The sequence below is a fragment of the Bubalus kerabau genome, chromosome 23 (assembly GCF_029407905.1).
Source record: "Bubalus kerabau isolate K-KA32 ecotype Philippines breed swamp buffalo chromosome 23, PCC_UOA_SB_1v2, whole genome shotgun sequence".
Taxonomy (NCBI): Eukaryota; Metazoa; Chordata; class Mammalia; order Artiodactyla; family Bovidae; genus Bubalus; species Bubalus kerabau.
The window spans coordinates 40,630,080-40,644,063 of NC_073646.1; the positions used below are offsets into that span (position 1 = coordinate 40,630,080).

The 13,984-nt window shown below is 54.9% G+C and overlaps 1 protein-coding gene across 1 annotated transcript in view; it reads right to left on the minus strand.

The window, feature by feature from the left end:
* SDK1 (sidekick cell adhesion molecule 1) overlaps positions 1–13,984 on the minus strand; it is a 744,542-nt gene that overhangs the window by 152,253 nt on the left and 578,305 nt on the right. Inside the window, exon 14 of the mRNA XM_055561902.1 lies at positions 8,333–8,469. Within this exon, the coding sequence (XP_055417877.1) occupies positions 8,333–8,469 (137 nt within the window). The remainder of the gene's footprint in view (positions 1–8,332; positions 8,470–13,984) is intronic.

Consider the following 13,984-nt stretch of genomic DNA (forward strand, 5'->3'; position numbering starts at 1 on the left):
CTTGAGGAAGGAAACTCATTTCCAAAGAAAATTTCCTTAATTGCCAAAAGAACTGTTATTACTGTTAATACTTAATGTTTGTGCTGCCGTCTGCCTTCTGGAGGCTGTTTCACATCCATGACCACACGAGACCTCTAGGGGAGGAGGCACTCTCTCCCTGCTTAACAGGCCAAGAAATCAAGGCTCCAGGAAGTTTAAGTAACTTCTACCCAGACATATGGGCTGCCACCGCCTAGCCTCCTGGGGGAGTCCAACGTCACTGAGAGCAGAGCAGCAGGGCTTCCACTGTCTCCTCGTGTGACGAGGTACAGGGTGCCCAGTAGCACCCAGGAAGTACACACACACATACACACACACACGCGTGTGCGTGTGTGTGTACCAAGAAGGCACACAAAACCAGAGGCTGAGTGTGTCTGGGCGGTAACAAAGATGCAGGAGCCAATTAGATGGCACCAGGAGGAAGCAAGCAGCCAGAGCCTGGAGACACTGGACAGGAAGTGCCCTGGCTTGTGCGCCAAGGAGAGCAGGGGACGGGGGTGGGCAGGAGGGCAGGGCACGGGGCGGGGGGTGAAAACAGGGAAAGTCGATTAAGAGATGAAAGAAGCAAAGCCACCAACACGACAGCTGGACCTGGTTTGGATCCTGATTCAAGCAAGTCAACTGTGAAAGGCTTTTTTTTTTTAAATAGGGACATTTAAAGGTGGACTGAGTGTAAGATGATATTAAGGATTCTATTAATGTTGTTTGATGTCCCTGTTTGAGTATTTACTGCATCACGTACGGATGAAATGACAAGATCTCTGGGACTTCTTTTAAAATACTCTAGCAAAAAGAATGGGGGAACTGATGAAACAAATACCATCAACTATTGATGGTTTTCCAAACCGAACACAAGAATACTCTGCACCTTTGTGCGTATTTAGTATTTTTCCTGATGAAAAGTTTTTAGAAAGTGACTGTTTTGTCACAGCATTGCCAGCAGCGAGCATTACGCCTGTCTTCAGCTGCACACTTGGTAGGTGGAACGACCAGATCTCACTGATGCTGTCCCTTGTATCTTTTGCTACAAATAAGAACGAACATGCTTTCCTTAAAACAACTTCCCCCAGGTTACTGAGAGAGCTAAGTGGAAAATCAAGATGCGAATTTATCATTTTTCTAATTGTAATCCCACTGCTGAGTTGGCTGCAGCTGTCTGCACTCTGTCTCTCCTGAAACAGAAGGATTATTGTAAGAATTATAATAAGAAGAGACATCCATCTAAGCGGGGCTTCCCCGGTGGCTCAGTGGTAAAGAATCCGCCTGCCAATGTAGGAGACGCCGGGTCAATCCCGGTGTCAGGAAGATCCCCTGGAGAAGGCAATGGCCAACCTACTCCAGTATTCTTGCCTGGGAAATCCCATGGACAGAGGAGCCTGGCGGGCAAGTCCACAGGGTCCCGAAAGAGTCGGACACAGCTGAGCGACTGGAGCACGCGCTCACACGCACCCACTTAAATAGCCACCCAGGAGATAAACTCCACTCGGATGCATCTGACTCACTGTCAGAGCCCCAGCACCTAGAAGAGGGCCTGACTCACCCCAGGGCCCGAATTCGTCCTTTTTCTCGGGAAGCACCTGCCGTGCCAGGCGCTGTGGGATGGCTCCATGGTGACCTGCAGTGGGCACCATCGTCCGCATCCACATATGGGAAACGGAGGCACGGATGACAGCCTGATCCTCCCATGTCGTGGAAACTTCCAGATAGGTACATGTTTGTTGTTTCGACGTCTGGCAGTTGCTCGGTATTGCAGCAGGAAAGCCAAGGGCTCGGTCACAGAGAGCATGCAGAAGGGGAGCTGGACCATCACCTTCGGGGTCCGGGGAGGTCACGCTCAGAGGAGAGTCTCCTCTCCCAGCCGGGGCTGGCCATGTGGACGTGAGATGCAAGTGCTCTGGGTTTCTTAGGCTGACGGCGCACACTCAGGACGGGGCCACGGAGGAGGCAACCCGGGCACCCCTCATTTGCAGCTCCCCCATCACAGGCCCGTCCGCAGCACCAGCAGCAGCCGCACTGAGAGCGGTGCCTGGTGGGGGCGGGGCGGTGAGAGGGCGCCTCGCCCTGTGGTCCCGCCCCAGACCCCTCGCCCCAGCCTAACGGTGAGAGGACCTCCGACACTCCCCTTCGTCCCCAGATTGCCACCACCATCCACGTCAGAGTAAGTCTGAGAACCTGCCAGGCCAGGAGGAGCCCACGGAGACGCCCAAGGCCCCCGAATGGGGTGTGGGCCCGGGTGGGGTCCTGGGACAGAAACGGATGCATGCAAAATGCTGGGGAGATGGAATAAAACCTGGTCTTTAGGTAACAATCGTACGGCAACATCGGCTTAACTGATTTTGACAACGTCCTGCACAAAGGCAAGTTAATGAGAGGAGAAACCGAGCGTGGGGTTTGGGGAACTCTCTCCCCACGATTGTTCTGTAAACCCAAACGTTCTGAAATAAAATGTTTAGGAGGTGGGGAGCAGGGAAGGCCAGCCAGTTAACAGGGCAGTGTGGACCGGGGCGTGTGGGCCTGGACTGGACATCAGGTGTCCTGCAGGGACGATGGTGGGGCTGCGGTGTGTGGCCACCAGGCATGCCCGGTGCATGCTAGCTGGACGTGGAGAGCCGGGACTGAAGGCTGCGGGACTCTCCTGGAGCTCACACTCTGCAAAGTGGGCCTTCCTGTCAGGGCTCACGGGAGCCTCTCCTGTTTGGGGACCTGCTGCCTTTGGGGTGCACTGAGAGCAGGGGGTTGGGCCTCACCGACTGTGAGAGCGGTCACCCGATGCCCTCTCCAGGGGCACGTTGAGCTCTTGGCCCTCATCTGCACTGGCCCTGCCCAAGATCCCCATGGGGGTCCTTTCACCTTTGAATGTTTTTATTTTTTATGTGTAATTATACTTGCCATTGCTGCTGCTGCTAAGTCGCTTCAGTCGTGTGCAACTCTGTGCAACCCCATAGACGGCAGCCCACCAGGCTCCCCCGTCCCTGGGATTCTCCAGGCAAGAACACTGGAGTGGGTTGCCATTTCCTTCTCCAATGCATGAAAGTGAAAAGTGAAAATGAAGTCGCTCAGTCGTGTCTGACCCTCAGCGACCCCATGGACTGCAGCCCACCAGGCTCCTCCGTCCATGGGATTTTCCAGGCAAGAGTACTGGAGTGGGGTGCCATTGCCTTCTCTGGTAATTTTACTTAGTTATTTTTGGCTGTGCTGGGTCTTTGCTGCTGGGCGGCTTCCTTTAATTGAGGTGAGTGGGGGCTATTCTCCAGGTGCCGTGTGGGCTTCCCGCTGCAGTGGCCTCTCCTGTTGCAGAGCAGGGGGCTCTGTGACGCTTGGGCTTCAGGAGAAGCACCACATGGGCTCAGCGGTTGGGGTGCACAGGACCACTTAGCTGCTCGGCAGCATATGTGATCTTCCTGGACCAGGGATTGAACCGACGTCCCCTATGTTGCAAGGTGGATTCTTAACCACTGGATCACCAGGGAAGCCCTGAATGGTTTTTTTCTTAACAAAATCTCCAAAATTACATACGCTATAAAACCTGGATTGACTCTGAGAACTGTACATCCACAGAGTAATACTAAAGGTAAGTTTTTTTAAAAAACATATACACACATACATAAATATATATGTATGTATTTCTCAAAAAAGTAATATAAAATCATTTCCAAAATTTGGAGGGAAAAAAAGGGGGAGCAGCAGAAAAAAATGAAATGAAACAAGCATAGGTTGATACTATGGTCGTTTTCTAAACCACCCTCATGATTTTTCAAGTGCTCGCTGTAATTATTTTCAAGTTTTTCAGAGACTCTGACCTATATTTCAGTGCTCAGCTCAACGAGTTATTGAAACTACTTTGGTGCGATGAATAACATTTGCCTCTCTATGCTAAAGGGCCCTCAGATTATTGTCATCGTGTCAACAGAGACAGTTTCAAAGCCCAGACAACACATAATCTCAAGCTCCTCAGAGTGAAGCCACTGGGATGGGGGCTGTGGAATTGATCCCCATTCTGAGCCACTCGTCTGCTCTGGGCGGACGTGAGAACTCAGAGGTGAGCGTGTCTGGGCCATGGAACAGCCTCTCCTGGCTTATTCACAGCTCATCCGGACGTTAAAGGAGAAGCACAGATAATAGCTGGTTCCATGAAAGTTAAATGAGATCATTCTACAGGATTCTGGATAAAGAATGATTAAAAGAATGAGAGGAATATAATTTGTAGTGGCACTTTAGAATTTTAAGCTTGAGCTGGCAGAAATAACAGTTCTAGAATAGGCCGTACTCTTGAGAGAAGACCATGAGGTCTTCTGTGATTCTATCATGCCATCAAACATACCTTGAGTGAGTGAACTGAAGCACAGCTATGAAAGGGTGCTGGGACTCAGACCTGCTCATGGCACCCATGGGGGGTGAGACTGAGGTCTCCAAGGTCCCCAAGGAGGGCTGGGGTGAGAGGCTGAGACTAGTCAGAGGTGCTCACGGGGCCAGGAGGGGGAGCAGGAAGGGACAGCGTTTTCTGTCTCAGACAGAACCGCAGAGAGCAGTTGGCTACAATAGTCCCACAGCCTCCACTTTGGGAAGGCTTTCTCTGCTGTATCTGTTTTAGAGAAACAATAAAACTGTGCAGGGTTAGAGTTTTAAGTTTTGTCTTAAAAGTGAAGAACAAAAAGAGCTGAGAACTTGGGAACTAAATGAAATTCCCAGCTAAGGAATATGACCAGAGTGACGGCAAGAACAGGCTGTGAGACCGTCAGCCGTTTGCATCCCTGGGCCTGAGCCTCCTGAGCTCTGGGGGAGACGCCAGACGCGCCCCAGGTGGGATCACGAGGGGACTCGGTTCTGGGAAGGGTGTGCTCCCTGAACGGGAGAGGCTGTTTGCATCAGAGGAGACGCTGCCTAGAGCGGCTAGACTCGGGGCCTGGACAGGCCCAGAAGTGGAGGGGAGCTCAGCCTGGGGTAGGAGACAAGCCCCCAGGCCCCCGCCTCAGTCCGGCTCCGCGCCGACGACATGGCGACACGACGGGGGCGTCCGGATGGATTTTAAAATGGGAACAAGTGCTGCCAGTGTGAGGTTCAATATGCAAAACCCACAGAAAGTGGGCTCAGATGAAGCCACCTCCTCACTCTCACAGGCTATGAGAAGGCATCCGTGTGACATGTGTTTCAAAGATAGTTGCAAATAATCTGAAGCATAAGAACAAAGTCTCTCTGCCACTTTGGCAAGAAGACAACACGCAGCCAGGTGTCAGCTTTGAAGTTCATGACACCAAGCGGGGAGGAGGAGGCTACACATGCTCCCGGGGTGGCAGCTGCCGGCTGATGGACAGACAGATACCCGTGTGGGAGGCGAGCGGGCTGAGCCGTGAGCGGTCTCGCTGGGAAGGTGGGCTTTCCCCACCTCCCCGGGGACACAACTGTGCGTCTGGACTGACCTGAACCGTGCCAAAGCCCGGCCTCTGCGCTCTAAGCAATGAGCACCTCTATGCAGGAAGAGTCCGGGGCTGGCGACCGGGTCGGAAGTGCGCCTGGAACTAGTGTCCAGGCTGTTGGAAGCACAAACACATTTGGGGGCCACAATTGGGGCCACCCCACGGACTGGAGCCCACCAGGCTTCCCCACACTTGGGATTTCCCAGGCAAGTATACTGGAGTGGGTAGCCATTCCCTTCTCCCAGGGATCTTCCTGACCCAGGGATTGAACCCCCATCTCCTGCATTGGCTAGCCGATTCTTTACCACTGAGCAACCAGCGAAGCCCAAAGATTTTAGCCGCCATTGATTAATGAGGGAACCAGCAAGATGTTACAATGTATTAGAAGAGCGTTTGAACAACATATACACATGCTGACCATGGGGAAGGCTAAAATGAACTTACAAACAGTTGCAAAACTGGCCCGTAGCTTCAGAGCAACAACCAACCACTACGGTCACAACCTATCACAAGGACACACGATTTCCATAGACAAGAATTATTTGCATCATTGCGAGCTTTCTAGAGAAAGCTCTAGAGTTGTGAGATTACCCTAGAGTTGTAAAAATAGCTCAAAAACAATGAAAAGTACAGGCCCCTAAAGCATCAGGTGACCCTGAAAGCGGCTCGAAGGGCCACAGTGACCTGCCCTTCGGTCCACTTCAGAGACCATCACAGGCTTTTCTGGCACTCTCCCCCATGGGACTGTACCAACCTTAAAGACTAGTCTTGATCAAACTCGACCAGCACTTTAGAGCAGGCCACGCCCTCCTGCTGTGTGACAGTCCTCAGCCTGTCTGCAGGGTCCCCTGCCCTCTCTCTTTTCCTTTGTTTGAGTCACACAGCCTGTGGGCCCTTAGGTCTCTGACCAGGGATTGAACCTGTGCCCCATGTAGTCGAAGAGGGCTGTCTTAACCACTGGATTGCCATGGAGGGTCTGCTGGGCCCCCCTGGCCCTGCTGGGCCTTCCCCCCTCAGCCCAGCAGGCTCGTCCCTTGGGCTGGGCCTTGGGATGTGGCAGGTCTCTCCAGGCCCTGGCCTCTGGCAGAGACGCCTGGGACCAGAGAACGACCAGCTCCCTGGGAGGAGCTTGGGACGCCTGCAGGGGCCACGCTCCGCACAAACGGGCTTTGGGTTGGGCCGGCACCTGGACACACTGTGGCGGCAGCTTCCGAGTTCTGTTCCGTGAACGTGCTGACGAGGCCGTCCTGTGACGCTGGCGTGTCGAGAGGGCAGGTGTTACCCAGCACCTGCCTCCGCCACAGAGCCACGCCAGAGTGGTCCCTGCAGGACCCACTTCCAGGAGGACGGAGGCTGACTCTGCCTGCCAGGCGGCGCTGGCGGCGGCCAGTACCCTGAGAAGTGGGACGTGGGGACTGTCGGATGGGGTTATTTAGAACCGTCCGCTGGCACAGCCCTCAGCGCCGGCCAAACACCATCTCCATTTTAGCAGTGAGCTGCTAAGCGGCTCTTTCTGACCGTGATTAGCCAGCATGTTCACGGGCTTCTTAAGGGCACTGTTCCCTAATAGAAATAAACCCCAGATCGTTGGCCCAGATGATAGCGCTTGTCTTGCTATCTGCTCAGCAGGGAGACGTGTGACTTGCCCACTGACAAGTGGGCTGACTTGGCCAAGGCCGCAGACGAAGTCAGGGCCAGCCGGAGAGAACGGTCCTCTCCACTTCAGAGTCTTTGTGGTAACGATGCTCGACGTAGTCATGATACGGTGTGGACTACTCAGGACTCTCCTCTAGAGGCTCTCAGGGAAAGCATCTGGGCAGTGGCCAGCTCAGGCAGGCCCAGCAGGGGAGCTGGGGGCAGAGGATGCCCTCGATCACCTTCTCGGCATCCTGGCCCCTCCTGCACGCTGTCCTCACTTCTGAAGCTGTTTCCACACGCCTCCGGGTGACACGGTGCCCCCTGCCCTCGCCTGCCCCGGCCTCCCGCCACGCCCACCCGCTAGGGGCACCGTCCGACCGTCTCCCGTCTGGGCCCTCTCCCCACTGTCTCCCCACGGCACTTGGAATGAAGGTACCTCAATGGGAGAGCGCAGCACGGCGGATGCGAGGACGCATCTGACCACGTCCTTCTGTCAGGGGTTGAGGCTGACCATGTCAGCGTGCAGCCAGCACCCAGCAGAGCGCCTGGTGCAGAGCAGACGCCCAAGCAGGACTAAGTACTGGGCAGATGGACGGATGGAATGAATGACTGTATGTAAAGCCTGCTTCTTACATAGGCAAGATGTCTGACAAAGAGCCAACAGCCATGCACACTGTTGAGGGAACAGCCAGCGTGCACGTGAAGCCGTGCCCTATTTTATGTAACCCGGGCACCCCAGGGCACCTCCCTCACGGCCAGGGTTGGTGACTATGACCCGAGTACATCCTCCGGGAATCCACCAGGGAACCTGACCCCGTTCATCCGTGAGTGCCTATTAAGGGCACAAAGACGACGGAAACAGAGTCCTGATTTCAAGGAGACGACGCCCACGGGAGTCGGCTATGTCAGGATCCTGACGGCAAGAGGCCGCTCCTGCGGGGTCCTCTCCACCCCACGCAGACTGGGCGCCCCTGCGGGCACAGCCCCAGGCCCTCAGCATGGACCCCGGCACCCACCCAGGGAGGCCCTGGGGCCACTCCTGCTGCTGCCCGCCTCGGCGCCCACGCTGCCCTTTCATTTTCCCGAAGCCTGAGCCGCGGTTTCCATTTGAAACTCTGTAAAGCATCTGGAGCGTTTCGCTGGCTGGTGTGGGTCTGAGCCAGAAGGAAAGGTTAAAGACCTTACGAGCCGGGGAGAACTCTGATTATTGCCCATGGCGACACGGCCGCCTCGCTACTTACTGTTCTCGGACAGCTCCACGATGTAGTAAAGAACAGGGCTGTTCCCGTCGAAGGGTCGGACCCAGGAGAGCACCACAGCGTGGCTGTGCGCAGGGTTCAGGCTGGCCACGAGGTTCTGGGGTGAATGAGGCAGCTCACTTGGATACAAAGGAAGAAAGAAAAAAAAAAAGCACGTATCAGAATCATGTGATAACCTCCTGGCTCTCACACTGCCGGCTCCTGGGGTGTGATGTCTGGGAAAGAGCAAGCAGGCCCCGAACACAAATACTAATGACTCGCTGCCCTTCTCCCCCACAAAAAACAAGAACCATCACCACTCACAGCGTGTTTTATTTTCCAAACGTAATTTGATTTAATCCCTCTGGTAGGGATTAAACAACTAACGACTGTCGCTTAAATCGAGTGGGGAGGGCCCATTTCATACAGTAGATGGTTTAATTGAGAAAACTTGGTCACCAATTTGCTTCTGCAGCGAGACGCTGTTAATGGGAACACAGCAAGCCACGCACGAGGAAAAGGCCCGGGAAACAGGGTCGACTGTGGAAGTTCCCGACACCAGCTATCTGGAGTCACCAGCCAAAATGCCCATATGTGTCCTGGGACAGCGTGGCCGTCTCGCGACTGGGCGTGTGCAGTTATACGGTCGCCCTGGTTCTGTTGGGTAATGGAGATTGGGAGAGGCGTTGAAAGGCCACTGCGGTGAAAACGCTAACTGAAAACCCATGGAAACAGTGAACCACCCGTCAGCAAGGCCATAAAATGGAAACACAAAGCAGATGAATTCTGGAAAGAAGTCACAAGCAGAAGGGTCTTCATTGGGATTTACTGATGGTGAAGCTTCAAAACCCAGTTGTGTGGTTTCTGCCACCGACGGGCCTGAGACCTTGCACTCCCGCGCTGCCAGGCCCATGTTTAACCTTCGCCCCTTGGGCCCTGGGGCACGGCCCTGCCTTTTGGACCTTAGGACTGGCTCCTCACCCTGCCAGAGAGGGGAGGGGGCCGGAAAGGGGACGCTGGGTGTGACCTGTTTCATCCACCAGCCAGCTCTGGTGTCTCTTACACATCAATTACTGCTGACCCACACAGGCCAGCACAGAAAGCCATAATTATACTTGATATTTTTAATTTAAAAAATGTACTCATTACCCTCGGAAATTTATTAAGCTGTTACGTGCTTGCAGCTACCTAAGAAACACAGCTCTCTCTAACCACCCCTGCGGTTTATAAACAAACTAATATTTCTCATGTAGACCGCGACTTTAAATCAGTACCACGAAGGATGAACTCGGGCCTGAAACGTCGTCCTGTTTTCTCTTTAATTGTGAACTGAGTTTTAAATCAGGAGAGGGGTCCCTCTGCTCTGTCCACAACACCAGAGCTCCCGGAGTTGTGAGGCTCGGGCTGCCCAGAACCCTGCGCTCTGCTGGGAGTCACGCCGCTCCCCTGCCCTCAGCAGCGCCCCCTCCCCGCTCATCAGCCAGCACTGCCCTCCAGGCGCTCTCCTTCGAGCACAGCGCTGCCTGCGGGGACCAAGCCCATAACCCATCACTCGCCCAGCCTCCAGAGCCCAGTCTCCCCTCTGTGGGGACCCTCTGAGCCCCCTCGCCCCAGACTCAAGCAGAACTCATCACGCCTACCTCGACTCTCTCTGTAATTGATAGACTTTTCAGCTGGACAAATGTCGTGAAGCCCACAGAGCAGGGCCAGGGCATGTGCTGGACGACGGGCCCTTGTCCTCTGCCAAGCAGCCTTGTCCACCCCACGTCACTGATGCCTGGAGCTGAGCGGCATGCAGGGGACAGGGAGAGGGTGGGTGTGTTGACCCCGCCGGGGCAGAGGGAGGAAGTGAGCCCTCTCCAGCCCGCCCTCCCGGGTGTGGACACAGCCAGAAGGTGGCCCTGGCCCTGGCCGCCCAGAGCGCCCAGCTGGGGAGCCATGACGGGGACAGCAGCTGAAAGGCAGTGCCCTGCGGGAGAGGCGGGGGCCGAGGACGAGGGCATCGGGGGTGAAGACGGAGGACCGGGTGGGCAGTGGCCGCTGGGGGCACAGGCAGGGCCGGGGGTGCCGTGGGGTTGCAGCGGGGGAACACAGGGCTTGCACTGCGTTAAGGAAGGGGGCAAGTGAGGGAGGCCCGGGTCCAGAATTTCTGGCTGTCGGTGTGACGCTGGCTTTCTGGGGCTAGAACCGGGACCCTGAGGGCAGCTCGCTAGAAAGGGTCCTGGGGACGCACTGTCAGAGGGTGCTCTGTGTAACCTCAGGAGGGATAAGAGGTGAGCGGCAAGGCTGGTCAGTGGTCAGAGGAGGCAGGCGGCCGGGGCTGACGCAGGTGGGGTCCGGGGAAGACATGGCAGCCGGAGGAGGGCCGCACGGCGGGCCCGGGACCAGCCTCGCAGAGCGGTCCTCCTGTCCCTGTGGAGGGATGGACAGGACAGGGGGCGGCGGGAAGGGACAGGCTCCTTCTGCAGAAGAGGAGAGTCGGCCGTGGCCTGGAGCGTCTCTGCACACCCTGTCCCGGGGGTTACCAGGGGTCCGATCCTAACGTTCCCACAGCCCGGAAGACCCCGGGTCTCCGCTCAGCGTCAGATCATGCCTCTCAGCCTAAATGGGGTGCACTTAGCAACAACCCATCTGACAGGTGAGTGGACGGCTCTCTTCCTAGGGCCGGAGTGCCGTTGAGACGGCGGGCTGCTCACCACCCCATGTCTGCTGGTCACTCCAGGCAGCCTCCCGTCCAGGCGTCCTCTCAGGAAGCCCTGGAGCCAGCTTGGACAAGGCCCTGGTCCATCCATCTCACCCGGGGCGCAGGTCTGGGGTCCTGCCTCCTGGCCCCTGAACGGCCACCAAGGGGAGGAGCACAGGGCCTGCCGAAAGGGGGCACGCCGGACAGCAGCAACACAGCCCCGAGCCTGCGGCGGACGGGTGAGCGGAGAATTCTAGAAAGACTGGGGAGACTTAGGAACTTAAAAGGCAAAGTAGCCTTGAGACATTTAGCGCCGGTACCGAGATCTACAGCCAGCGGTGCCCAGGGACGTCGCCGTTTGGGACGCAGCTGGGGATAACGAGCCCTCGTCCACCACTGCCCAAGTCCACGGTCACCCCCGGAGGACGGCCGATGCAAAGTGCGGTTTTTACATACATCACAGGACTCCAAGTCGGAAGGAAATTTAGATTTTTTTTTGATTTAGATTTCTCTTTTTAAATTTAGATTTCTTCTGATTCCCATTTGGAATTCCTCTCTAGCATATCTCCGGTTCAATATTACCGGTTTCACAATGCAAAGAACTCTGTAATATACATTGGAAACGTACACTGTTTCTTTAAATGATAAGTTTCGGTTATCTGGAAAATTAAGCTTGGTGAAATACTCGACTAACCCATCCACAGCCGACAAATGAGGCTTTCCGATATTCTGAATCCATTTCGGAGGATCTTATCTGATAGCAGGAGAGGGTGTCTCAGCATGTCTCTGCCAGCTCGGAAAGGAGATAAATGATCAGCAGAGTGACTCGCGACCCTGACATGCAGATGGGGTGACAAACGAAAGGATCTGAGGACGTGGGGGCGAAGCCCGTGCTGAGTCACTGCGCGGTCTGAAGAGAGCTCGCCATCGGGGAACTAGGCCGCGGTAATGGCAGAAATTACCAACAACCGGGCCCGGCCTCTGCGGCTGGCGAGGCAATGAGGTGTGTTTGGAAAAAACCAGCTGGGGAGAGACCCAAGAGGAAGCGGATGGTGAAGGGGTACCCGCGGGGGGCTGCCCAGGAGGGAGAGGGGCCAATGAGCATTTTCCTATAGAAAAGGCCTGCCCCTTGAGCGGACAAACGACGCCTTGGTGAAATCCATCTTCTCTGACTTCACTCTGAGGATGAAGGCAGTGGGGGCTCGGTAGCTCTTGAGAAATGGCACTAAATTGTTCGCTCTGTATTACGGCTTTGTCAGAAGCGGTTCTAGTGAAGGAAACCTCTCCCACTGCCTCGGGGCCGCGTCTCCAGCCGCTCCGTAAATGAGGCTTTCCTCTGTACTCTGGCTCAGAGGAATTAGTCTCTTGTCTCAGAAGGAAAGACGCGGTGCTAATTGGGTTTTTAAATGATTAACAGTCAACCCACAGAGCCTTGGCGTCTGGTCCCTCTGGGGTGCTCAATACAGCAAGAAGCTTCGGGGGTCTGCAGTCCCCCCAGACCCGGTTTCTTCCTGTAAGGCCCCAGCAAACCGGTAGGACAGACGCAACTAACACGGCCGGTGACCAGCATAACCAAGACTGCGTGCTGTTAATTGGTCAGATGTGTCATGAGACCCTCTGGAATTGCAGAGACCTCTCCTCTCTGGGAGGGGGTGAGGCAGACCCCTCTGAAATTAATCCTCCTTGGTGGCACCAAATACCCAAACCTGTCTCAATCTGCTAAGTGGAGCGGGGCTTCCTCGGACACTGATGGGCCACCTGTTCCAGGCACTGAGGCCTCCGTGGTAGATAGACACGCCTGGTACGTCCGAGGGCCACAGACCTCAGGCAGAAACAAAGCAGGCGAAAGAGAGACAGCTCTTGGCCCCAGTGTGTGTGGGGGGGTGCTGTTGATGAAAAGAGGAGTATTTTTTTATGAGATGGTGAGGCATAGTAAGAACTGGGACTGACTGTCCCCCTTGAGCGGGGCTCCTGGCCAGTCCAGTCAAACTTTACCGCCATCCTTCAAGGTAAACGACAACGCACCCCATTCACAGGTGAGAAGACCGAGGCTGCAGCATGGGAGCTGGGGAGGGGCCCCCAGGCCAGCATCGCTTGGGGGCAGCCAGTGGCCCTGCTGCAATGGTGGCTTCTCCCCCCACCAGGGTCCCCTAGCCCCCCTGCCCCCCAGGCTGACACAGAGCAGACGCTCCAGGGCGCCAACTATGGAGCAAGCCCACAGGAGAGCTGCCAGTGGCTGGCCTGCTCCTGAGAAGCCCACTTGTAACGTTTCTAATTTCTATATTTAACAAAGTGGCTTTTAACTGAGAGGGGAGGCTGGGAAGCATGCTTTCAGGCTCTTCTGAAGGACACTATTTAGCCGAGAGTAGCTCTCAGTCACTCCTGCAACAGGAGACTGTGGTTGTTGTCATCCGAGCGAATCCGGGAGACGCTAACGCGCTGGATTTGCAAGTTGTCTGAGCAGCTCGGATGGCCCGCAATCCTGAGTTATGACTATTATCATCACTATTGCCATCGCCGACGCCCTAGAGTTAGGACCTTATTGGATCTAAAGATACGCGCGCTCTAACCTACAACCTTCCCCATTCATTCCGATTTGGAAGAACTGAGAGCTTATTACATGAACAATTCACAAGGACCGCTGTCTCTCACATCAGCTCTGCAACCAGTCGCACCGAAATTGGTTTGAATCGCGAAGCTGCAGTATTTCTGTATTTGGAGATGAGGTGTTTTCCCATTACAGAAAGCCCATTATTTTATAGATACAGCAACATTTGCTGAAAAAAAAAATGCATTTTACTTAGAGGAAATCAAATAAGCAAATAGTAGGGAAGATATGTAAATCAGCAGAACATAAAAGCTGTGCAGAATAAAAGAGCCCACTACACTGGAAGCGTGCAGTTTGGCTTCTGCTGACAGAATCTTTATGAAATGCTAACATTTATTTATTTGGTACCAGTGATGGATGATCT